The 23,948-nt window shown below is 34.7% G+C and overlaps 1 protein-coding gene across 3 annotated transcripts in view; it reads right to left on the minus strand.

Moving 5' to 3' along the window:
• Positions 1 to 334: 334 nt before the first annotated feature.
• The window catches only part of slc26a3.2 (solute carrier family 26 member 3, tandem duplicate 2), a 28,868-nt gene continuing 5,254 nt past the window's right edge, over positions 335 to 23,948 (minus strand). The window contains exons 1-21 of one of the 3 annotated variants that reach the window (XM_049473352.1): positions 21,310 to 21,693; positions 19,400 to 19,584; positions 18,480 to 18,619; positions 17,548 to 17,658; positions 13,813 to 13,973; positions 13,280 to 13,444; positions 11,104 to 11,256; positions 9,816 to 9,898; positions 9,559 to 9,706; positions 8,808 to 8,921; positions 8,227 to 8,304; positions 7,960 to 8,055; positions 7,176 to 7,282; positions 6,386 to 6,455; positions 6,034 to 6,126; positions 3,373 to 3,468; positions 2,767 to 2,994; positions 2,512 to 2,566; positions 2,271 to 2,404; positions 1,893 to 1,958; positions 336 to 738 (exon numbers count right to left, since the gene is read on the minus strand). In XM_049473352.1, the coding sequence (XP_049329309.1) occupies positions 712 to 738; positions 1,893 to 1,958; positions 2,271 to 2,404; positions 2,512 to 2,566; positions 2,767 to 2,994; positions 3,373 to 3,468; positions 6,034 to 6,126; positions 6,386 to 6,455; positions 7,176 to 7,282; positions 7,960 to 8,055; positions 8,227 to 8,304; positions 8,808 to 8,921; positions 9,559 to 9,706; positions 9,816 to 9,898; positions 11,104 to 11,256; positions 13,280 to 13,444; positions 13,813 to 13,973; positions 17,548 to 17,658; positions 18,480 to 18,619; positions 19,400 to 19,527 (2,253 nt within the window). In that variant the 5' untranslated portion in view covers positions 19,528 to 19,584; positions 21,310 to 21,693 and the 3' untranslated portion in view covers positions 336 to 711. Of the gene's footprint in view, positions 739 to 1,892; positions 1,959 to 2,270; positions 2,405 to 2,511; positions 2,567 to 2,766; positions 2,995 to 3,372; positions 3,469 to 6,033; positions 6,127 to 6,385; positions 6,456 to 7,175; positions 7,283 to 7,959; positions 8,056 to 8,226; positions 8,305 to 8,807; positions 8,922 to 9,558; positions 9,707 to 9,815; positions 9,899 to 11,103; positions 11,257 to 13,279; positions 13,445 to 13,812; positions 13,974 to 17,547; positions 17,659 to 18,479; positions 18,620 to 19,399; positions 20,045 to 21,309; positions 21,694 to 23,948 lie in introns of those variants that run through there. The other 2 variants (XM_049473350.1, XM_049473351.1) reach the window with 2 other exon arrangements.

Raw genomic sequence — 23,948 nt, forward strand, 5'->3', positions numbered from 1 at the left:
TATTCTATTGTATTCCAACTCAACTATGAATGCATTATTTATTTCCTGCTGCAGCGGTTTAGAAAAATAGGAAATATACTTGGATATACAATTCTCAAACTCAGTAAAAAGGGTCATTAGTACAACTTGTCTCCCAAACTTCCTCCTCCTTCTGTTCACTGCTTCAGTGGAACAGCGTATGTTTCAGTCCTGATTATTTCATTTGAAGTTTCCTTGACAATAATTTGATTTGTTTCCATTTAGTTGAAGAATGTACCTTCCAATAAAGACAATAAGGAAAATAAGGAACATCATACTGACTCTAATGACTCCCAAATGCCTTTTTGGGTTTTGTCCAAACAGGAAAAGATTTATATTTTAAGTGTTGGAAATTCATTTATTTAAATAGCAACAATATGCACACATATTTAATGCCAATACTATACTACATATATTTACATATACAAAAATGGCAGTGTATGTATCTACATTTGTTTTTCAGCAGTCTAGAGACTAAAGATTGTCTATTGGATTGACTGTGTCTTCACTGTCTTCATCTGTAAAACATGCCACTCTCTAAGAACCAATTTATCCCAATACATTTAAAAATGTACAAATGATTGATTTAACAAAAAGTTATTAAATTAATATTTTCTGCAGCTTCACAGGGTCCAGCATCAGACACCATGTAATGGTTTTCAGCAAACTTGGAAGACTTTGATACAACATCCGTTAAAACTTGGTCTCTGGCTCCTTGCCCTGTAGAGAAAAACATGTTTATGTGCATGTTCTTAAAAGAAATAAAGTAAGTCTATGCTCCTCCCACAAATGTGTTCTTTTGCAAATGCAGAAACCATAATTAAACTTTAGCAAACAAACAACTGTAATAGAAAATCAATCTAAATATGTACATTTAGAATATTTTAATTATTTCAATAGATGTTAAAATGATTTTTAACATGCTGCAGAACTTTAAGCTATTATTAATCTCTGCAGACTTTAGCATTTGAAAGCGCTCCAACAGATCTGATATATAAAAATAACATTTCCTTATAACAGTAGATTACAGGGAAGTATAAGGTACAGGAGTAGGGTTGTGTAAGAAAGCAGAAATGGGAACTCGGCAAACACAACTTGGAGCCAATACATGAATAATTTTAATTACAAAAAATAATGATTTTGTGGAAATAAGCTGTTGAGCATCAAGTGTTAATTTTACTGTGTGCACTTTAACTTGATAGTCAGTGAAAACATGGGTAATGTTACAATAGAACAAATAGAAGTATTTTTTTTGGCATATGATAATAGTATCCATGCTCCTCCTAAAAAATTACCTTCTCACAGATTTCAGTTTAACTTAAATCTCGCACACCCTTTTCAGCCATTTAAAAACTAATTTTTAGATCAGGTGAGGTGGATTAAAGTTGTATCCAAATTCTTTGGGAAGTCAATAATTTAAGAACAGTCTTAAAGGGAAATTCACAGTTTGAGCCACATGAATTATACATGCATTTCAGGACAAGCGGACAGATACATAATTGTCACTGAACAATAAACAGTAATACTGAGATGGTAGACAAATATGACTCAGGTAACATACTCAAAAGAGTTTTCCTGCCTGTTTCCCCAAAGTTACACAGTGCACTTAGCAGTAATAGAGATGCTATTCTCTTTTATTAGTGAAGCCTCAACAGTGGAGCATGGTTTTGAAGGTTTTTTTGGTGAAAAAACATTTTAGCTTTAAAACTTTTGAGGATAAAATTTTAAGCAAAAAACTCAAACTTAAAATGCTCCTTGGCTTAAAATGTATTTTTCTTCACAAAAAGAAAATTATAAGTAGTCTGGATAGATCAACATTAAGGCTATGGTAAATAAGAAACTACACATAGACATAAATAATCGACTTTACTTACTATTTTTTCTCTGCTGCGCAAGTTGCTACTGCTATTAGGCATCTTGTCAGGGTAGTTGTTGTAGACCTGTAAGGACACAGATGGGACAATCGTTAGGTGTGTTGGTAAAATGGATAACAATTTGGCTGGGGAAGCACACCACACAACATTACATCAGTAAGAGTTCTTGGGCAAGACTGTCTAAATGTACTTAATTGAGCAACATGATTCAAATGTAAGCTGATCTGTATAAGAGCCTCAAACAAATATCATACATTAAGTTATACTGTAAAACACATTACACATTAAATTTACAATTTGGCAAAGTGTTTTTTTAGTTGCATTGTAAGCTAGTCTGATTGAGTAGGGAGGTGGTGAAAATGTCCTTGATCCTGATACCTTTTCGCTCACACTCAGAGGGGGATGTCGCTCGAGAATGTGCAGCATTGCATCGTGGAGAGTCACGAAGAAGATGGATGTCTTAATCTCATGATCAAAGAAACTGCAGCTTTTCAGTTTCTCAATGATGTATGCTGGAAATGACATTTCAAAGGTTAGCGAGAGATAATATTTACTCTTTTTATCACATTGGCAACATGATTGTGGCAGTTTAGATGTGATGATAAGAATTTACACTTACGGTCACAGGCCACGATGTAGATCTCAACATCAATACGGATGAACTCCTTTAAAGCCTGTAAATGATATTACACAATATTATATCATTTATAAGACGCAACAAATCCCTTTCACCATACTGACTGTTTGGGTTGTTACCAATTCAAACAAACAATGAAGCAGACACTACAACACACCAAAAACAAGGCTATGATTTATGTTATTATAATATTACATTACTGGTTTAGATCATTATTAAAAACAAAATTTAACCTACAGTTTTAAGTCCCTTCAGAGCTGAGATGTCGATGAAGGAGACAGCAGAGAAGTCCAGCACAAGGCTGTGGATGTCCACTGGAGGAACGGAGATGTTGGCAGGAAGCTCAGCTCTCCAGTTCACCTGAACAGGAAGGTCTGAGAAGTCCACTGGCTGATCTAACTCCTCAGTGTTGGTCTCATCTTCAGACTCCTCAATAGGATAAGATCCTGTGACCTGCAGCCCTTTCTGTCGATAAAGTGGATGAAGATGATCAGGACATTGATTAATTTTGGCAAGATTAAAACAAGTACATTAAATTAAATTTTATCATTGAAAATGTGAATTATCAGACTAAAAGTACTAAAAGAAATCTTTGCAAAACCAGAATTTCATCATTTAACTGAATTTCGCCATTTGTGTCTGTAGACTACAAAAGATAGAAGATTAGGAGCCTAATCTTCTGATATAAAAGACAGGTTAAGTGTGAAGTAGGCTAGTTGTTTAAAGTGTTATAGATGTGAGATTAGATTGCCTGATAAGAGCCAGTGAAGGTTAAATTAAAGAGAATCAAGGTTCAAACTCAGAGAGCAACACCCTGCTGTGTGTAAGTGTAAGTGGACTTACAATAGTGACCGATAGTTCCCCCTTCTTTATCAGCTTCCTGATCTTCCTCAGGGCCTTATTTCTCTTCCTCAGAATTCTCAGAGGGTTGAAGCCCACCTGTTATAAAGCATATAGAAAATATAGTATGTAATTGAGCATTTTTGTCATTACAAAACTTTCTATAGATTTAATATGGCTACTTTTGTGGAACTTTTATCATTAATTGTTCACACACTGGAAAGGTGCAACCTGTGCATTGTTTATATCACTGGTGCTGGTCAGCTGTAATCCTGTAAGTCTCTGTAAGCACACATTATAAAACAATTTAGTAGTATTTTCTGCATTAATAATGTCACAAAATTGTGACAACAAATATTTGTGGTACATTTATTGAATAATGTGCTTCAGAATGAGTTGCATTTGTTGCCTGTGTCCACTGTCCACTCACTAGGTAGTGATGCTGCATTTAAAGGCTGACAATTGGTGTTAATGTCACTAATAATAGGTCACTGAGTGATTAGTTTAAATGTGATTATTGTCAGTGTTGGGTTTAGCTTATTTTGTGTAAGCAAATAAATAGGAAAGTGCAGAACGATCCATAAATTGGTAGATATAGCGTATAGCATATAATTTCATTTATTTGACTTGACTATCACAATTTCACTATCTGATGGTCGTATATCTTGTTCAGTCTTCTCATATGCAAAATTCAGAGAGAATAAAACTAAAGATTACAGTTCATCTGGTTGTCTGGATCTAGCAAATAAGCTCAGCATGCCATTACTCTGATTTCTGCACATCCTGATTTTGCTAATTAGCCAAATATTGCCATTATTTATTGTACAGAAGTTTGTTTTTTATGTTGCATATTGTTGATACTTTTCTAACATTTCTAATGCTGATGCTACTAAATGAGGGAGTCTGCTTTGCTGCCTTTTACTGTACAATAATCTGTGATATATGTTTCAAATAGCATACAAAACTTAATTGTATTGCAGCCTGTCATTTACATTGCTGTTGTCTTTGAATTGCACATGGTAGAATAGCTACACTACAAAAAAACTAAATATTAGCAAGTGAAATTTTCTCATTTCAAAGCAATACATTTCATTTATTTATTTTTTATAAGAATGTTTGTCTTAGCAAGCATTATAAATGTAAGATTAATTTGTTTATTTTAGGAACAATTATCTTTACAATCAGCCTCAGTTAGAAAAAGATAAGTCACCAGTCAAGTTATTCTGATTCTTGTGTCCAAATTAAAGATAGAAAATCTGGGAAGTCTTAATTCAAGAATTTAGAGATTGTAAAACTGCTTATTTTAGAAACCTTTTTATACTTTTTTTCTAATGTTTGCAGTGCAATCAGTTAATTGGTTGTGTTGTATTAGTAACATGTAACCGTTGCACCACTGGTTCAAATTAAATAGAGATAAAGGAACCAAATGAAAAGGTATGCCCGTCTATATTTGTATCATGTCAACAAATGTTGGTTAATAGTCAAGAGCCAAGAGCGCGTGATGCTCCACCATGGAAAATCTTACCATGTAGATCCACAATAAAGAGTAAATGATTTAAGGAACTTAAAAAATTACAAGAAATGAATTGTGACTATGACACCAGAACAGCACTGTTAATGTCTATTTAAAAAGTTTTATTCCTCTGTGGCTAGTGTCATATTTTAATGAATTCTAGACCGAGGCTCTAGTTATTGTCATCAAATGTACCTACTGTTGTTATTTCCATATTTCCAGAGTGTACTGTGTTGACAGTAATTCCTGTATATTCTGTAGTGTAGTTCCCTGTATTGCTAAAAACACAGTTGTTTCCAAGTTGTAAGGAAGAAATCTTTTTTAGGCTTGTTGGAATGTAGTATTTATGTCTGTATGTGAGGGATATCGACCAGACTGGGTGCAGCACTGGATGTTGAGACAGACTGGAAGATTCCGCACCAGATAACTAAGCTGGACAGGTTGTTTAAATGGATGCTCACTGTGGGCACAAAATGTGGGCAATGATATGTCCTAAATCTGCCAACCACAGGAATGTAAATAACACAGTCGTGAAATTCCTTATTGCACAATACACAATATTTCATTTCAAGTCTTATTTTTTAAGAATTTCCTAGTTCCTGATTTTGTGATTGGTTTTAAAGTTTTCCTCATTCTTGTTTCCTCCTTTCCTGCTATTGTATTAATGAATTGGTCAATGTTTAACTCTTACTTTCAATAATAACACAATTAAGCATTTACTACTATTTAAAGATCATTACCTTATGTGCACTTAAAAGGTGCTATAAATGGTTCTATAAAGCAACACTACTGGTATTTCGTGCTCCTTGGCTCCCCCTACAGTTTGGAAGTGTTTTTCATGCGTAGAGCCACTTGGAGGACACACTTTTCTGGATGAGCTGAGAGCTATAGAACTGTCACTAATTTCCTGGTAAAGAAATGTGTATAAAGCAACTTTTAAAGGTTTTAAGAAGATGTGAAATTTCAGTACAAATTTAAATGTTCTTTACACGCATTCTTACATTTACACACACATTGGTTCCTTTATGACATTACTTAATTAACCCTTTGTAACACATTTTTTTAAAGAGTGTAGCATAACTTGTTCCCCATTGTAACAACAGCCTGAAAAAGAAGAAGAGTATAAGTGAGAGAGTAGTCACTAAACTTACAGCATCGAGCAGTTTGCCTCTGAAGAAATCAATATTTGCGAAGAAGATTGGTGCCGGAATTCTGAAAATCTTCACCCCTTCTGGTTCATATATCTGTGTAAAGATTGAAATGATAAAGAAAAAGCTTAAAATCATTTATTAGTTTACACAAAGCTGTGCATGATGCACATATCCACACTTTCTTTTTACTCCACACTTATTATTACTGTATATTAAGGCTCTTTTTAAGTACTGAACTGATTTTGTGTTCTTAAAGAAAATGTTTTTTAGAGAATGTTTTCCCACACTGAAGCATTTTTACTCAGAATTGGGTGAAAGAATTATGCAAAAGCTGTGGTAATCATTTACTCACATTAATGTAGTCCTTACGATCTCTGTAAATGTCTGTGCCAGATATGTTTGCCAGGACAGAGCACCGTGGGCTGGGGAGTAAAAAAACATGTCTGTGAATAACTAAACCAACTTGGCACAGGTCCAGTAAATATTACACTGTTGAAGATGCTGTATTCTGCACTTAGTTTTTCTCCTAGGTCAGCTAACCATGTCTTATATAATGTATTATAGTAATATTGTAATTTATTCTTCTTTTCCTTAAAATTGTTTTAAATCAAATGCATGTAAATGGTTTTACTTCAGCCAGAAACAGATAACATTGTATACCTACTGTATATAACTGACTAAATCTTTTTATTGTTAGTTTTATATATATATATATATATATATATATATATATATATATATATATATATATATATGTATGTATATATATATATATATATATATATATATTCTGATAAATACACATATCACAATTTGTACTGAATCTGGAGAAACACTGGCATTGTGCCACCTTGGTTTTATCCATTTTACATTTATTTATTTATATGTTATATACGCTACTTTGCACTTCTTTATTAGACTGCTGGCATTTCATTCATTTTTACTTATACTTTCTCATTGACAATAAAATTTAATGTAAATAAGTCGAATCTAATCTACAGTGTGGTGTTTAACTTCTCTGAATCGCACCTCCATAACAAATACCCAAAGTCTTACAATAGACTTGGTTCATGTTGTTAGGTTTTGCTGTCATTCTTGGTATAATTTTATTGGTCAGTGAACTGCATTTTATTAATACTCACAACTGGGTGCGGAAGACCACAGCAAGCAGCTCCACTCCGAGCCCCACAGCCAACCCCAGATCCAGCCCCAGAAAGATGGAAGCCAGAAAGGTTACTATCCAGATAATCTACAGGGAGAAAATGGCCATTTCTAACATTTAACATCATATATTTAATGCTTCATTATTTATTTTTGTTCATTATTAACCAAATACACTGACATTCCAAAAAAATCTGTTGGATATGAACTAATATTGTGTCCCATGACTTTTGGAAGCTAATAAATGCTGCAATCTCCTGCACTGAATGTGGATGTGATTTCTGCTAGAGTTGCTGTGTTTGATTGCATGGACAAATCTCTCACAATTATTCCCATTTCTAATTTTTTCCCTTTTTTCGCCCCAATTTACAAGGACAATTAGTGATTCCCCAACACCAGAAGGGTGAAGCCTAGCACACATGTCTCCTCTGACACATGTAAAGTCAGCCACCGCTTCTTTTCGAAATGTGGCTGATGCAGCATTACCGAGTAGCATCACAACGCGCAGCGACTCGGTTTCGATACAGCAGCTCACAGACACCTTGTGCTGAGTGACATCACCCTAGGAGTGATGTGGGGGGAGACCACAATCTACCCATCCAGAGAGAGCAGGACCAATTGTGCTCTCTCAGGGCTCCGGCAGCTGATGGCAAGCTACATGTACAACTGATCAATTTATATGATGCTATATCATGACTTTTGGCATGTCAGTTATTGAGTAGTTTACTTAGTTTCAGAGGAAAAGAAAACATGAAGGGTTCTTACGCAGTCCAAACGATCCTTCTTCCACAGGTAAGGGACTTCACGCATCTGCATCAGCATCCCCTTCAGATTCACTATGACCACTGCACCCAGAACAGACTGCAAACACAACACATCATTAGTTAGAGTCATACTAGAGTTTACTAAAACTATTCATGCATCAGTGCTGTTTTATAATACTCTGTAGGTTCTGCAGACTGCATACAAAGGGTATGTGCAGATCAGGTTTTATCATCCCTGTGAACCTCAAAAACAATAGTTTAACCTTACCTTTGGCAGTGGCTCCAGCAGGAATCCTATAGCCAAGGTCACGATGAGGACAATGATGGCAGAGAGAATGCCAGCAATCTGGAAAATGACAGTGGTTTCATTAAATTCTGGTTACTTTTTGATGGAGCTGGTTAAATAAACTGTTTGGTTGAATAGGGTTCAAGGATAGGCTACATATTAAATTCTCTTAAATGTAATGAGCCATCAATATTGTGCAATATAGCGTGTTTAAAAAGCAGAACCTTTGACTTGGATTGTGAACTATAACTTTCACTTTGTCATATAATAATAATTGTTGAGGATAAAAAAAATGTAACAAACTGACTGTTTAAGAAAAACAAACAAAAATGCCATGTGCATAATCATTTTGAACATGGTGTATACACTGTTTGTACACAGAATGATGAAAATATTTACTTAATTTTCAATAGAAGAAAATATTTATTCCACATTATTTGAAGCTCACTACTGGTCAACCATTACATTTTGAAACACTGAAAAACACTGACGAATTTAAATGTAGTCAAAATTACAATATTGCACTTTTGTTGGAAATAATTCCCCATTTTGGAGGACTGTACCTGTGTTTTGCCTCCAGTGCTCTCCTGCACTGCACTTCTGGATAGAGCTGTGCTGGATGCCAGTGATTTGAAAGCTCCACCAAAGATGTTACTCACCCCAAAAGCAATAAGCTCCTGTAAAGACAAGAAAATTATTAAGAAATTCATTTTGTGCCTATCTTTAGTTGTGTCATTTCCATTAAAGAAGCATTTACACACATATGCATTAGTGTCCAATTACAAGAAACAAGCTGTATCTAGTTGATATTATAATAATATTTTACTATTACTCATATGGTTATGGTAATATGTCATCCGTTATTAAAAGTGATTCTGGCTGACTAGTAGTTTTTTTATGTTTTTTTGCAATGTGATAAGATTTAATTAGAAATAAATCTGACAAATCAGTGGCATGTACTGTTTCTAGCCCTATACATAAATTCAGCTTTTCTATGGAGTCTGAGATTTTTTTATTCAGATTTCGGCCAGTTTTATACGTAATATTTTACCCAGCAATTTTGCTAAAGACTTTAGACATATAGTCCTAATCACAAATGACAAAAAAACTTTTTATTTTCCGATTGGCTACATAATAGTTGTGAACTTACAACCATTAAGGAATTAAAAACAGACTGTGATTGCAGTTTTGTTACCATATATGGAGTGAACAGTAGGCCCACATTTTGAAATTTGAAAACATTTTCATGAAATCAGGAAATTATGCTGCATAAACTATAACTATTACTGTACATCATGTCATAATGAAGCTCACCTGGTTTCCATCGATGACATAGTCATGTTTGACAGCGTAGACTTTAGCAACAGCGAAAGAAATAGCAAATCCCACTATGGCCATGGGGAACGCATCCACTGCTGTCTCTTTAAAGACCTCAATATTAGGAGCCACGGGCGTCTCAAAACTAACGAAAGAAGAATGTGTGTTATTTCTCTCCTTAAAACATTATAGAAAATTTCATTAAACAAATAATAGATAATGATATGAAACCTTCAGGATCTTCTTGTTCTTACCTGTCTGGTATTAATCCTACAACATCCACTCCGTGATTGTCTTTGAAATTGAAAGCATAGGAGACACCGCATGCTATGATGGTCTGTAAAAGCAGTAAAATTGTGAAATTAAGTTATAGAGTGTGTTTCATACAGTGACTGTAGAAAAGCATGGACAGGGTGGTTCCATTATATGATTTAAGGGGATTTTTCTTTTTGCTGTAATTACTGAAGAGATGTTGGAACCTGTATCTATGTACATTTCCTTTGTGGCAACATTTGCTATAACTAAATAAGTGAATTTAAATGAAATTCAAATGTGTTACATAGAAATTAAGCAAATTTGCCTACTTTCATTTGGTATAAATGTCCCCTTCTCTAAGAACAAACATCTTTGACTGCAACCAACAGTAGAGCACAGCAAGATCAAAAACAATATGTTTAAATAGTAAGTTAGTCAATTATAATACAACTCCACTACACTCCACTGTAGCCAAAACTGTCCCCATCTTCTTACAATATAGCAGAACAACCTTTTAAAACTGATATCTATTGGACAATAAAAACTGGACCAATAAAAGCAAAGGGAAACTGCACTTTCTACAGTGATTTGTATTTTAAAAAGGGCCGTTGTTTTTCTCAACTCTTTTTTAGAAAGGGCCGTTGTTTTTCTCAATGCTTTTTAGAAAGGGCCGTTGTTTTTCTCAACGCTTCTTGGAAAGGGCCGTTGTTTTTCTCAATGCTTTTTTAGAAAGGGCCATTGTTTTTCCTAACGCTTTTTAGACATGGCCGTTGTTTTTCTCAATGCTTTTTGAAAAGGGCCGTTGTTTTTCTCAACGCTTTTTGAAAAGGGCTGTTGTTTTTCTCAACACTTTTTGCAAAGTGCCGTTGTTTTTCTCAACGCTTTTTGGAAAGGGCCGTTGTTTTTCTCAACGCTTTTTGGAAAATGCCGTTGTTTTTCTCAACGCTTTTTGGAAAGGCTGTTGTTTTTCTCAACACTTTTTAAAAAGGGCCGATGTTTTTCTCAACGCTTTTTGGAAAAGACTGTTGTTTTTCTCAACGCTTTTTTAGAAAGGGTTGTTGTTTTTCTCAATGCTTTTTGAAAAGGGCCGTTGTTTTTCTCAACGCTTTTTGGAAAGGGCCGTTGTTTTTCTCAACGCTTTTTTGTAAATGTCTGTGTATTAGGGTATGGTAGCTAGCAGACAGACATGAAAAGGTTAATGTTTATTATTCTGAATTATTAACCACTAGTGATTAATTGTTACAGCCTTTACAACCTTTTGTGTGCCGATTCACCACCCACACTCACCATGATGACCTCGATGGGGATGGGCACCGGAAGCTTTGACTTGAATCTTTCATTGATCTCCTTCACTGCGAACACCACCACCATCACCACAATAGCAGTAACCAGATCATGGATGTTTGTGGAGGTGATCTGGGTGAAGATACTCTCCAGGATCTGAGGTGAAGAAAGTAAAGTTAAATTATGTTGTCTTATTGTTGTCACTTCTCATATATTATGACATGATATTTATATATACTTTTATACTGTATATTGTAATTAAATTGGTAATGCAACACTTTACACAGGACCTCATGGATAGCATGATGGTAACTAGACACAAAAACTGAACGGTGCTGTATAAGGATGAGCATCTAACAGAGGACATTCAAATAACTTTTTGCAGCGTTCTTAAAAGGTTTCAGGTAGTTTAACATGTAACATTATACAATATACATTACAAGTATATCACATTATTATCATTAAATTTCTCACATAACGCTCCAAACTAGACAAACTACAGAATGTTAACTATTACCCTGTAATTGTAAGCTGGCTACTGTAGCTACTGTGGCTGTGTTACTATTTTGGTAGTTTGTTAGTATATCTGTAGTATAGTATACCTTTTTTTTTTTTGCTAAAATCATAATCGTATCACTCACATATTTAAAAAAAAAATGATTTCATGAAGAGCCCTTAAGACTTACATTTAATGTAAAGGTTCTTCACACTCATACACAATCATGCACATGAACTTAAAGGGTTTTTTTTTTTATGGGACTTTGGGAAGCTTTTATTACTCTGTTATTTGTTATAAATGTGTTATAAGGGAGGTGACAGCAGGACGTTTAGTAATCTGACAGGAAAACAGATCAGAGAGTGGTGTGAGAGTATTAACACCAGCCCTCTGACGCAAGTCTAATGTCCTATTTTAGTGCTGAAGAAGATAAGATATCTGTGTTGTGTTTTGACATACTTTATGAAACACTGGGGAAGACAGAGAGGTACAAGGAAGCAATCTAGAAAAAATCGATATTATTGTATTTTATCAAAAAAATGCCTGTTATAACAGGCATAACAGGCATAAAATGATGCCTGTTATAATTGATATGAAGAATGGATCAAAAAATAATATTGTTCAAAAGTTTGGAATCACATTATTGTATATATGTATGTTATATACACTGTAAATATGAAATAATTGTGAAGAACAATGGTTTAGACACACTTTTTAATATCACCTTATATTATATTACATATTCTTGCTTTTATATGAATGAAAACATTAGGTATATTATATATATTATGTGTGATTTGGAATTGGAATTTTACATTTCTGCAAACAATAGGGTTTATTTTTATAAGCCCTCAAAAAAAGGAAAATTAAATTGTAATTAAATTAAATTGTAAATTGGCCTGTATTAAGTAATGCTATTTGGAACAATTAATTTATACAAAATCATTACTAATACTATTTACTACCTATACTGGTCATATGTCATATAATGCATTTTAAGTATATTTGTGAATGCTGATCTTCTGATTAAACACTTAAAACATGTTACATTGTGCTTAATTTAATGTTATGTTTTGATTAAATATTGAAAAAAAAACTAATATTGCAACTTGTTTGTGATATATATTCTGCTATTAAAAAATCCACAAGAATAAAAGGATCCTACATAATAATTGTTGTGTCATGTAAGTCACCTGTGTGAAGAGCTCCCTCTCTTGCTTCACACAGGTAATGCAGTTTGAGTATGCTGTTATTAATGATGTCATCACAGATCTTTTGATCTCAGTGATAATGAAAAAAATACATTTTTACCATAAAAACCCAAATAATGTTTATAGTATACTGAAATATCTATTAGAGGCAAAACCTCAAGATATATACTTTTTATGATGTATATAGTTGCTATAGACTATTGTTATATTAAAATATATTATTTTTTATAAAGGATGGCATACACAGCAAATTTGCCAGTGTTATGTCAATTATTACAGTGTTCATTTTAACACAAATAGGGATGACTTAACACTGGCAAATTTGCTGTATATGAATCTTGTGGTTTAAGAACATGCATCTGACATTTTAATGTCAATATACAATTATCAGGAAGATATTGGTTAATAAAGCCATGTAAATCCAACCTGGGGAGCAGTAGTGAATAAATGACTAATTTCCAGTTGGACTTACGTATATAATGGCGAGTGGTCCGCTGAAACCTGGTACACTCAGCCCGAATATAAACTTCAGCTGAGAGATCAGGATGTGAACTGCAGCAGCCGTGGTGAATCCGGACACTAGAGTGTCTGACAGGTAAATAACGACGAAGCCGACCTGCAGCAGTCCCATGCCCAGCTGAGCGAGAGAGCAGAGGAGTTTACCACATTAAACATCCATTTTTGTTATTAAATCAGTATTAAATCAGGTGTTAGTGGGGTCAGGCTGTTAGATGCCTTCCTAACACATCCAGAAGTTCTGATTGGAGCACCATCATGTCAGAGAACACTGCTGTTCTACTGTTCACACACAGTTAAATGCTGGGGAGTTTATATCCCTCTTGTACACATCAGGAATTAGACAGATGGTACCTATAGGTTCATTAATAGTTATATTCTATTAGCATTACTTCTCTTACGGTATAAAGCATCAATATCAGCAATGGTTTCAAATTAAAGTAGATCAATGAATAATTTCAGTACCGCACTGTATTAGCGTGTGCGTACCTGGAAAATGCCAATGAGGAAGGTCAGTGAGGCAGACACCATGGCTCTCTGATCATCAATAGACAGCCCCTCTAAACCTGTGATGTTGACTGTAGGCCCTCCATCAGGAACCATTCTGGTTACCACCGCCCCTACCATCAAACTCAGAACAGGAAAGGCTCCTGGAACAAAAACAAGCAGTGTATAATAATAAGTTTATCTCCATTAGAAGCTGAGTATATTTGTTGCCATTATGGTCAGAGTTATGGCCACTGGATTAATTAAAAACATTAAGAAATGACTGACTGGTTTTAATGGCACAAAGTGTGCCAAAAAAAAAACATTACCCACACTGTTACACCTTCATGTTGGGTCTAAGGATTGAAGTTGTTTCAGCCAAATTCAGACTGTAAAGTCTCTGTAGTCTGTGTACTTCATCAAATATCCAGGTTCATTATGTCAGGCTATGTTTTTTCTACTTGTTCTTCAACTGTCCAGTTTTAATGAAGCTGTGTCCACTGAAGACTATGCTAACCATACAATAGAAGATTTCAGAAAATCAAGTCACGGAATTTGTAGTCCTAGATTAGTCACAGTCTAAGATTCTGCAAAGACTGGGGCTCTTGCATGGCAACTAGATTCTTTCTGAGATATTTTTATTATTATTATTATTTATTCTATTTAACTGCTGAATGATTAAGATGACGCGACCGCAACTAGACTCTCATGATTTTATCCCGACACTGGAAATTTGTCTGTGACAGTGAAATTGCTTGAAAATCGTTTGGTGTAGGGTCAGCATTACTGTTCTTGACTGATTAGAAATTTTATTGTTTTATGTCAAACATAAAATATAAATATAAAATATATTTCTAAAATATCTACTTTTTAACTTAAAAAGCCAATAATGTTCAAGTTGCATTACATTTACCTAAGATGTCAGACAAATTAGCTGTTTTTGAACATTTCCAAAACAGCTAGCTAAAGACTTTACCACAACTGACCATTCCCTGGTTCAAGATACTCTATATGTTCATTGTTTCATTGGTAGAACTGTCACATGTTAGCAGTGTTAGCAATACCAGTTGATAACATGTCCACAAAGAGAAGCTGCTAATATTCCATAAAAGTCCATAAATGGGCTAGCAGAAATGAGAATTTTTACACATACATATGTATTCGGTCCTCTTTTTTTAAACGAGCTTTGACATTTGTGGCCATAACTGAACAATTACAGTTTGCCACCAGAAATTGGTTATGTTTTTTCTTATAATCAAATATATAACCAGTCTGGCTAATATTTAAAAGGTGGCAGCTGCTACTAAACTGCTGACTTTGTAACATTTTACCTCATTTAATCAGCCGCTTAACGTCCAAAAAATCTGCATGGACTCTAAGAACCACTGTTTTTTGGCCATGCGCTTCATTAGCCTCCAATCCCAGTCCCTAAAATCCTGTTACTGTTTATCATAGCAGTATCATCATATCATTAATCATACAGTTTGTTATACTGTTAATTAAACTGTTAATAATATTGTTAATCATGGCAATAACACCATTCTGTTAATAGGACTAACCACATTTAACTTTATTAAGGTCAGGAACAGTAGTCACAAGGAGGACTGTTAAAAAAGGCTAGGAACCAGAGCCACAGGAAGGTATTTAGAGGGGTGTAGCAGCTCTCCACAACTATAAAAGCTTCACAGTGCCACAGTAAACATACACAAACCAAACTTTTAAGCAGAAAAGTGAAAATTGAACAAACACTGATTTATTATTACTGTCTACAACTCGTCTAAACTACCCAAACGAACGAAAAGCACTCTGAAGGCTCCAAACTATTCCAGTCCACTTTAAAAGAGGGAATTAGTTACTTCTAAGTGCTAAGCTGAGTGCTACATAGTTTCAGTTCAACTTTAAATGCTACAATATATTTACACTACAGGACTTACTTAGCGTTTTCGCGTGCCTGGAACAAACTGCTGCACTATTTAAGGTGGGGAAAAGCTGCAAGCTGGGGAATAAACAGTGAAGCTGTCTTTTTATTTTCTATTCCACCCATAGACTGTCTATAGCTGGACAGAGCATCGTCTCTCAAAAGTGAAGCCACCACAGTTCGGGCGCCACCTGCGGTTTGGTTTTAGAAAGCTGCGTGACCCCACCCATTCCCATAGGTTTCAATGGCAAAACAGACAACTTTCAATCACTTTTTTTTATATATATATTGTAATTCTACATCCATTATTTAAATGCAACAGCTAGTGTAACCTCTGCTTATATTGACAATATTTTTTATATCCCCACAGAATTCGTTTTTTTTAAACATTATTCAGCTCTATTCAAAAAGGTGTGGTTATTGTAAAAGAGCTGGGTTACAGCTAGCCGGGGTAAGACCAATGACTGTACGGGTGGGACCATAGACTGTGTGTAGCTCTGTTGGAGGCAGCCCTCAGGGGGCGGGGTTATTTAAATGAGTAGGCTGTCTCTCCACAGTCTTTCTCCCTCCTCTGGTCTTTTTTACAGTCTCTGGCTGTAATAGTGTTCACCAGCTACTTATTGTTTTTTTTCCTGTTCCACCTTAAATAATGAAGTAGTCAGTTTCAAATGCTGCTTGGTGTCTTACCGTTATAGATATTCCACCTTAAATTCTACATCTGCATAGTTAAGTAAAACTCTGGTACAAATTTAAATTTAAACTTTGTGATAAACAGTCTTGGGACATTATATGGATGTGATGGGTGATTTTACTCTTCCTATTAGGGCTGAATTTTGTATCACAATATATTTCATTTTCTATTTTCATTTTGGTTGAAACAATATAAGCAATAGGTGCGCAATATGGTCAAAATGTGAGACATTTTAACAATACACATTATTTACTGCAATATTTGGACACACACATTTGGGTCGGTGTGTTTAAGCACTGATGGTATCCTTAATATACTTATTAAAGCATATTGTCGATGCAATAAAATAGTGTTATATTGCCCAGCACTGTCTATTATATCATTTTAAAACAAGCCAATGCTTATCCAGACTCTGTTTAGTTACATCTATACTTAAGACAGAAAAGTAATTTATACTAAAGTTTGAACTAAATGGAATTCATTTTGTATTACTTACATACAAGGCAATATCATAGCCTTATATATTCATAGCATAGCATATTTCTTACTAAATTATAAAATGATAAGACAGTTTACTCATAAAATTAATGTATACGTCTGTTTATTGTTATTGTAAAACAAATTCAGGAATCAGAATTTGCTTAGGACCCTAGAGAAGTCCAGACAGGCTCTGATTTCAATCTTATTACCAAAGCAATTCTGCAGAGCACTGCTACACTAACTAAGCCTATTCTATGCAACACATCTGTCCACCAGACTGATCTGCAGTATATTTCTTTAAAGAAAGTAAAAGAGTGACCTCTGCTGACCATGCTTATGTTACTTGGACTCCAGCTAATTGGACCTTTGGCCTTGAATGACACATGGCATGGCTTTTACCTGATCCAAGTTAATAGGTATATCTTTGATTGGTAAACGTAGAGTTTTTATTGCCCTCTCTCTAGTCTTTATGTTGTACAGTATTAGGTTGAATGTTATCTGTAGGTTTGCACATTTACTGCTACAACAGGCACCCACAGAGATTTAAATCTACTGCATCATCATGTATGTTAAGGGTTTTATTACGTTTGGCCCTACATATCTATATTATCTATACATTCACACTACTCCACAGATTGCCTGAACTCACCCACAGAAATGTGTCGAGACGTGCCCAGGAAAAAGTAGATGATTACTGGGAAAAAGGCAGCATATAATCCATACCAGGCCGGGAGAGACGCCAGTAAACTGTACGCCAACCCTAGGTTAAAAAAAAAAAAAATCAAACAGTTAACAAAACAGTTCAAACTTATTTAATCTAAAAACATATAAACTAGATTTCTACTAATATCAGATCAAAGTCACCCCCTACTGTCACTCAGTCTTCGGCTGATTAGCTGTGTTGAGTCTTACAGCGCTGTAAACTAATCTGAAAAGTCATTAAGTGTAGATCATAAAGATACACTATCTCACCTCTTACTTTGAAACCTAATATTTATTCATTAAAATTTTACCATTTAACATTTGAAGCAGCATGTTTTTAGTTAAAAAAATAATTATGTTGTTTTACATTATTTTAAATAATAACTTTGTGTTATTACCTTGTGTTTGTAATTCATTTGTATAAATCACTGTGGCGTTATCTTAAGCATTGCTTTATGTTTAGTCACATCTTTAAACTTTGTCTGTTTAAGGATTATCTTTTCCCAATCCCAAAAAGATAAGAGTATGTAAAAACAACCACTTGCGCTGAAGTTTCATAAAATATACACTCATATTATACACACATACAATTCGCACTTTAAATTTCAAACATTATGTTTGTTCTAAGAAAAAATGGCATATAACCTCTAAATGATGTGAACTATTTTTTAAATCAAAATTTTTACTTTGCATTGACAAACATGATTCTACAAAGAACCATCCATATAACTAGGGCTGATCAATACTAGAAAAACAGTATTGCAGTATTTTTTTTTCACAATATTTAAAAAATCCATAAAGTCATGTTATAAATAATGCAATGTGTTTATCCAAGGTCTGAATTAAATGATTATTTTGATGTTGGGTAGTTTTTCTTACCTTGCAGTATAGCCACCAGTCCAGTACTGACTCCAGACACTATATCACCCAGCAGCCATTCTTTAACCCTGTACATTTTCATCCATCCAACAATGGGCACCAGAGATAATGCTGCATTCTTCACACGCTTAGAATCACAACTGTATCAAACACACACATAAAATATTTATCAAAACTTTACAGTCAGTTTCAAAAAGAAAAAATGGTACTAGAAAATAGCAATTTTGTAAAATGCTTAAAATGTTGCAATTACACTGTTTTGTTGTTCATTTACACCATAGTAGTGATTACTTAGAACCAACTTCAAAATAATAATTAAACAACATTTCACAAAAAAAAAAAATACTACACGTATTTTCTTTCTAATTAAATACAAAATTCAAACAAAATATAATGGAATGACTTCATTTTCACAATACTTTAAAATGATGAAAAACAGTTACTTTTTTGACAGAATTTTTTCTTATTTTCTAGCAGGAGAAAAAAAACATTTTCAGTAATTAATAATATTTATTACTTGCAATATTTGACAGTGATATATCCGCATCACAACAGTATGTTTTGTGAAATTGCAGAAAATTTTACTAATTTTAGCTGATTAATTTCACAGTTAGTTTTGTTAAAATTACCTGCAAATAACTTTTAAAAGACTGATGTATTCATTCATGTATTCCTCTTATTTGCACTTTTATTAAGAATATTACATGACACATTTAGTCTATTTTGTCATTTTAAAGTGATTTTCAAGAGAACATTTTACAGTAAATTACAGTGGTAGCTTCCTGTGTGGGTAAATCTCTTGTGTGTGTGACAGTAAGACATCATCTCTACATTACCCTGCTGATGTTCCCTGAGCTCTGTTTATCAGAGATTAGCTTTGCGTGTACAATCTGAGGAGTAAACAATCATTTCAGGCTTACGTGAAGTACTGCTTAACGTGGTCCAGTGTGGTCTTGTGTTTCCTCTCCACTTTCTCATGATTTTCTGTAAACGAGTCCTCTGTGTAGAGTGGTCTGGACACCACATACTGGTCCACTGGAGTCCTCATCTTCAGGCCTCCTGAGGTCAGACTTTCTGTGGTGTTGGGGATGAAGTGGGTCTGGAACTGGAAATGCATCCAGAGAGAACTTTTATTACTGGACAGTCCGTGCTGATGACACTTCTGTACTGTACTGTTATCTGTGGTGTGGACCACCATGTCTGCTTTTTAAAACATTTTCTTATACTGAATTTAATCTGTGTGAGTAAGCAGCACAGGACTTTGTGTCTAAACATCACACAGAGGTTTTAAGTACAAAAAGGTCTAGTGTGGTTTTATAATCCACAGACTAAAAGCTTTCACAACCTTCAGAATCCTGTAGAGGTTCTGTTTTAGTTATTTAGTAAAGGTAAATATTTACATCCTTCGGATTAATAACTACTACTGTTCATTAACCTGTTCATGCTGAACCACTGGTTTTGGGGGTCAACTTGAGCTGTTTTAAACATTAGAAATACACAATTATTAGTAATATTACATGCAACATTACATATTACATTACATTGTTTGGGTCATATGGGGTAAAACTTTAAATTGTGGCTATAAAAGGTAAGGAAGGATGAAAATAGTTTATTTACTATTTAAAACTAAATGACAAAATATGATTGTAGTAAAAAAATTAATAATTCATGCTTTCTTCAGAAACCACATTGATTACACTATATATTGATCAAATTTACAATATTTAAACTAAAGAAGATGAAAAAAAACATATGGAAAAAGTCTTCTTTTTTTTATAATTTTATTTCTAATTTTTCCCATTTTCTCCCCAATTTACACGGCCAATTATCTCACTCATTAGGACCCCCCCTATCACTAGTGATGCCCCAACACACCAGGAGGATGAAGACTAACACATGCTTCCTCCGACACATGTGAAGTCAACCACCGCTTCTTTTCGAGCTGCTGCTGATGCAGCATTACCGAGCAGCCAGTGCGCTTGGAGGAAAGCGCAGTGGCTCGGTTCCGGTACATCAGCTCACAGACGCCCTGTGCTGTGGATATCACTCTAGGAGTAATGTGGGGAGAGAGCGCCATCTACCCACCCAGAGGGAGCAGTGTGGCAGCGCTTTAGACCGCTGGACCACTCGGCGCCGGAAAAAGTCTTCTTTTGGATGGCTAAACATGCATCAGTTCAATTTGACTCAGGAATATTACTGCTATTCTTTAGTGGAAGAGAGTGCTTAGATAAATATTATATACTAATAATTAAATTTCTTCTAGAACAATATGGCCAAGCCAATATATACTCCTTTATTCTGTATATATTTTAAGGATATACTATATAGAATTACTATATACATCGATATTGTCCATGATTTACTCCAGCACCGTTCTTTACTATCTCCACAGCTCTGTGCTGAACCTCCTTTAGAAGAAAGGGACCCTCAAAATTGCTTCTAATTACCATCAGTCTCCATTCACCCTTTAATCTCATAGTCTTTTGAACACTGTAATATAAACAAATCACATCAATAAACTGGCACAATGAAAGATGCAGACCTGCTCTGGTAGAGTTTAACAACATTAGTCCTATCATTAATGAACCTGTCCAGTCTCTCAAAGCAAATGGTGCAATAAAGTGTGTTCAGAAGCCCCAAGAAAACGCATCCAGCAAAATACTGTAGTATTACATGCAGTTTTAGAACAATGTATATATATATTGTATTAATGTTAAAAAGTTACATCAATGTAGAACTAATCTATTAAAGTGTTATAGATACCAGTAATATGATTAAAACAATATTTGTTCATTTCATTGTCTACAAAGTGACCAGACTGGGTATTTACCTGTAATAATTTTTCAGTTGTCCTGTGTTATCGTTTCAGGTGTTCGGTAATTCTGCAGTTCTGCTCTGTCTCCGATTCTCTACAGCTTCATTCTGAGAGCAAGTTCTGAGATAATCTGAGATCTTTCAGAATATTCCCATCCATAAATCTCATCCCTCGTCTGTAATTATTAACAGCAGGCCCAATACCTGCTTTATGGGCTTCATCTCCTTGACCATTGTTCTTCCAGATAAACCCCTGATAATGGGCTGTACTCCTAGCAGTGACTTTCCTACAGAGGCACCTCACATTCAGACAGACCGCAGCCACCCTGAGTGCCCTAAAGTTCAAGGTTACAATGCTGTAATTCGTCATTGTTGCATGTTTGATTATTTGATATTAATAGAATGTCAGGACTTTATTGATTACTTATTGAAGAAAATTGCAGATCCTGAATGAACATTATTATTAACATAATCTGAATATTTTCTCATGGCTCTTAACCCATTCTTAAGTCCTCCCCAGTGCCTCCTTTCATTTTTACACTATTTCATCATGACAATCATGGAAGGTGAACATTTTATACGATAACTATCATATCAAAACACTTCTTTCTGTTTTATTATTTTAATTTATGTCATCTATCCATTACTATTCATAATTGTGTAAATATGTCATGATAAATAGATCAATATAAATAATTTAGAAACAAATTATGGCTTTTAGGCCCAAACTGGGACCAACTGTCTGATACAATACTAGACCTGTTTCACCGTTCTCCTTCCCATGAACCCATGAACATACCGAGCCAACATATTTATACAGCTCTGGATCAGTTTCTTTGATTTTGTTTTTTTATAGGTATTTGTTTGAGTAAAATGAACATTGTTGTTTTATTCTATAAACTACGGACAACATTTCTCCTAAATTCCAAATAAAAATATCGTCATTTGGAGCATTTAAGTGCAGAAAATGAGAAATGGCTAAAAATAACAAAACAGATACAGAGTTTTCAGACCTCAAATAAAGCAAGAAAACAAGTTCATATTCATAAAGTTTTATGAGTTTAGACATCAATATTTGGTGAGATAACCCTGGTTATTAATCCCAGTTTTCATGCATCTTGGCATGTTCTCCTCCACCAGTCTTACACACTGCTTTTAAATACTTTTATCCCACTCTGGTGCAAAAATTCAAGCAGTTCAGTTTGGTTTGATGGCTTGTGATCATCCATCTTCCTCTTGATTATATTCCAGAGGTTTTAATTTGGCTACATCAAAGAAATTGGTAGATACATGTTTATTATGGGATATAGTACAGTGATAATTCAGTGGTTAAAGCACCAGGTTAGTGATGACAGGAGTGTGGGTTTGATTGTTAGGTTTGCCACAGGCTGCCACTTTTGGGCCCCAAACAAAAATGGTGAATTTGGTTGTTTTTGTCTTTGCTTATCTACTATAAATAATATTGAGGAGAGCATTGTAGAAGTTTTAAATAAACACAGTATTATACAACCATTACTTTTTGTATGAATGACTGATTCCACCCACTGCACTGTTAACTGTGGGTGGTAAATCCTTCTGTGATGTATTCCCAGACTAGTACACACGTGACACTGTGGATCAAGGAAAGTTAAATACCTGCAAAACTTAAGAAATTAAATGTCCTGTATATCTCTTCATCTCTAACTCAAAATCTGATAATTCACCATGCCTTGCCATGAACACACTGACCAGTACTCAGAAGATAACACCTCTTATACAGGTTTCCAAGCTGTCTCCTGACGCAAGTGTATAAATAGATACTCTCTGTTCACTAGGATATTATTAGATAACATAATAAATTAATTGAAACTTTTATAAAACAAAGTTTTAAAGGATAACAAACAGACTTTGAAATGATTAATATTTTCTCACACTTACAGCACTGAGAGTTCAGAGAAGTGAGGTCAGTCTCAGCATAATATGAGGGTTGAGGTGGGGATCCAGAAAGCCTGTAGTTTAGCTGAATGTGGATTAACTACTTCAGCACTGAGGTTGTCAGTAACAGACTGGAGGAGGAAGGTGAGGAGGTTCTCACAGCTTGCCATTACTATGGGAACTTGAACTTATATGAACTTGATTTTTAGCTACAGAACAGCAGAATTGTCAGGGTTAAAAGCAATTGTCTTTGTCCCTTGTAGAACAGGCAAGAAATAAGATTGGAACTCGTATTTGGCAAAACTTGTCCATCTGTTTCTCTGCATACTTTATTATTCTCCTTTTATCCTTCTCTGCAATGTTTAGGATCAACATAGAGCAGGTATTATTTGGATGTGCTGGTACAAGTGCATCAAACACAGCAGTGCTGCTGGAGTTTTTAAACACTGTATTCACTCACTGTCCACACTTTTAAACAATCCTATCTAGCTGCTCCAATTTGTAGATGTAAAGTCAGAGACAGAAGCTCTGAATCTGTTGCTGTACAGTTTGTGTTGGTCATTGGTTGGTGTACTATTTTTTAGTCCAGCAGTGTCACTAAGGTGTTTTAAAAAACTCCAGCAGCACTGCTGTGTCTGAATCACTTGTCCCAGCACAACACACAGTACTAACACTAATCACTACCCTGTCAGTGTAACTAAATAATGTAAATAATGGATTTTGGCCTAATGCTTTTTACAT

This window comes from Astyanax mexicanus, chromosome 2, assembly GCF_023375975.1.
Source record: "Astyanax mexicanus isolate ESR-SI-001 chromosome 2, AstMex3_surface, whole genome shotgun sequence".
Classification (NCBI taxonomy): domain Eukaryota; kingdom Metazoa; phylum Chordata; class Actinopteri; order Characiformes; family Acestrorhamphidae; genus Astyanax; species Astyanax mexicanus.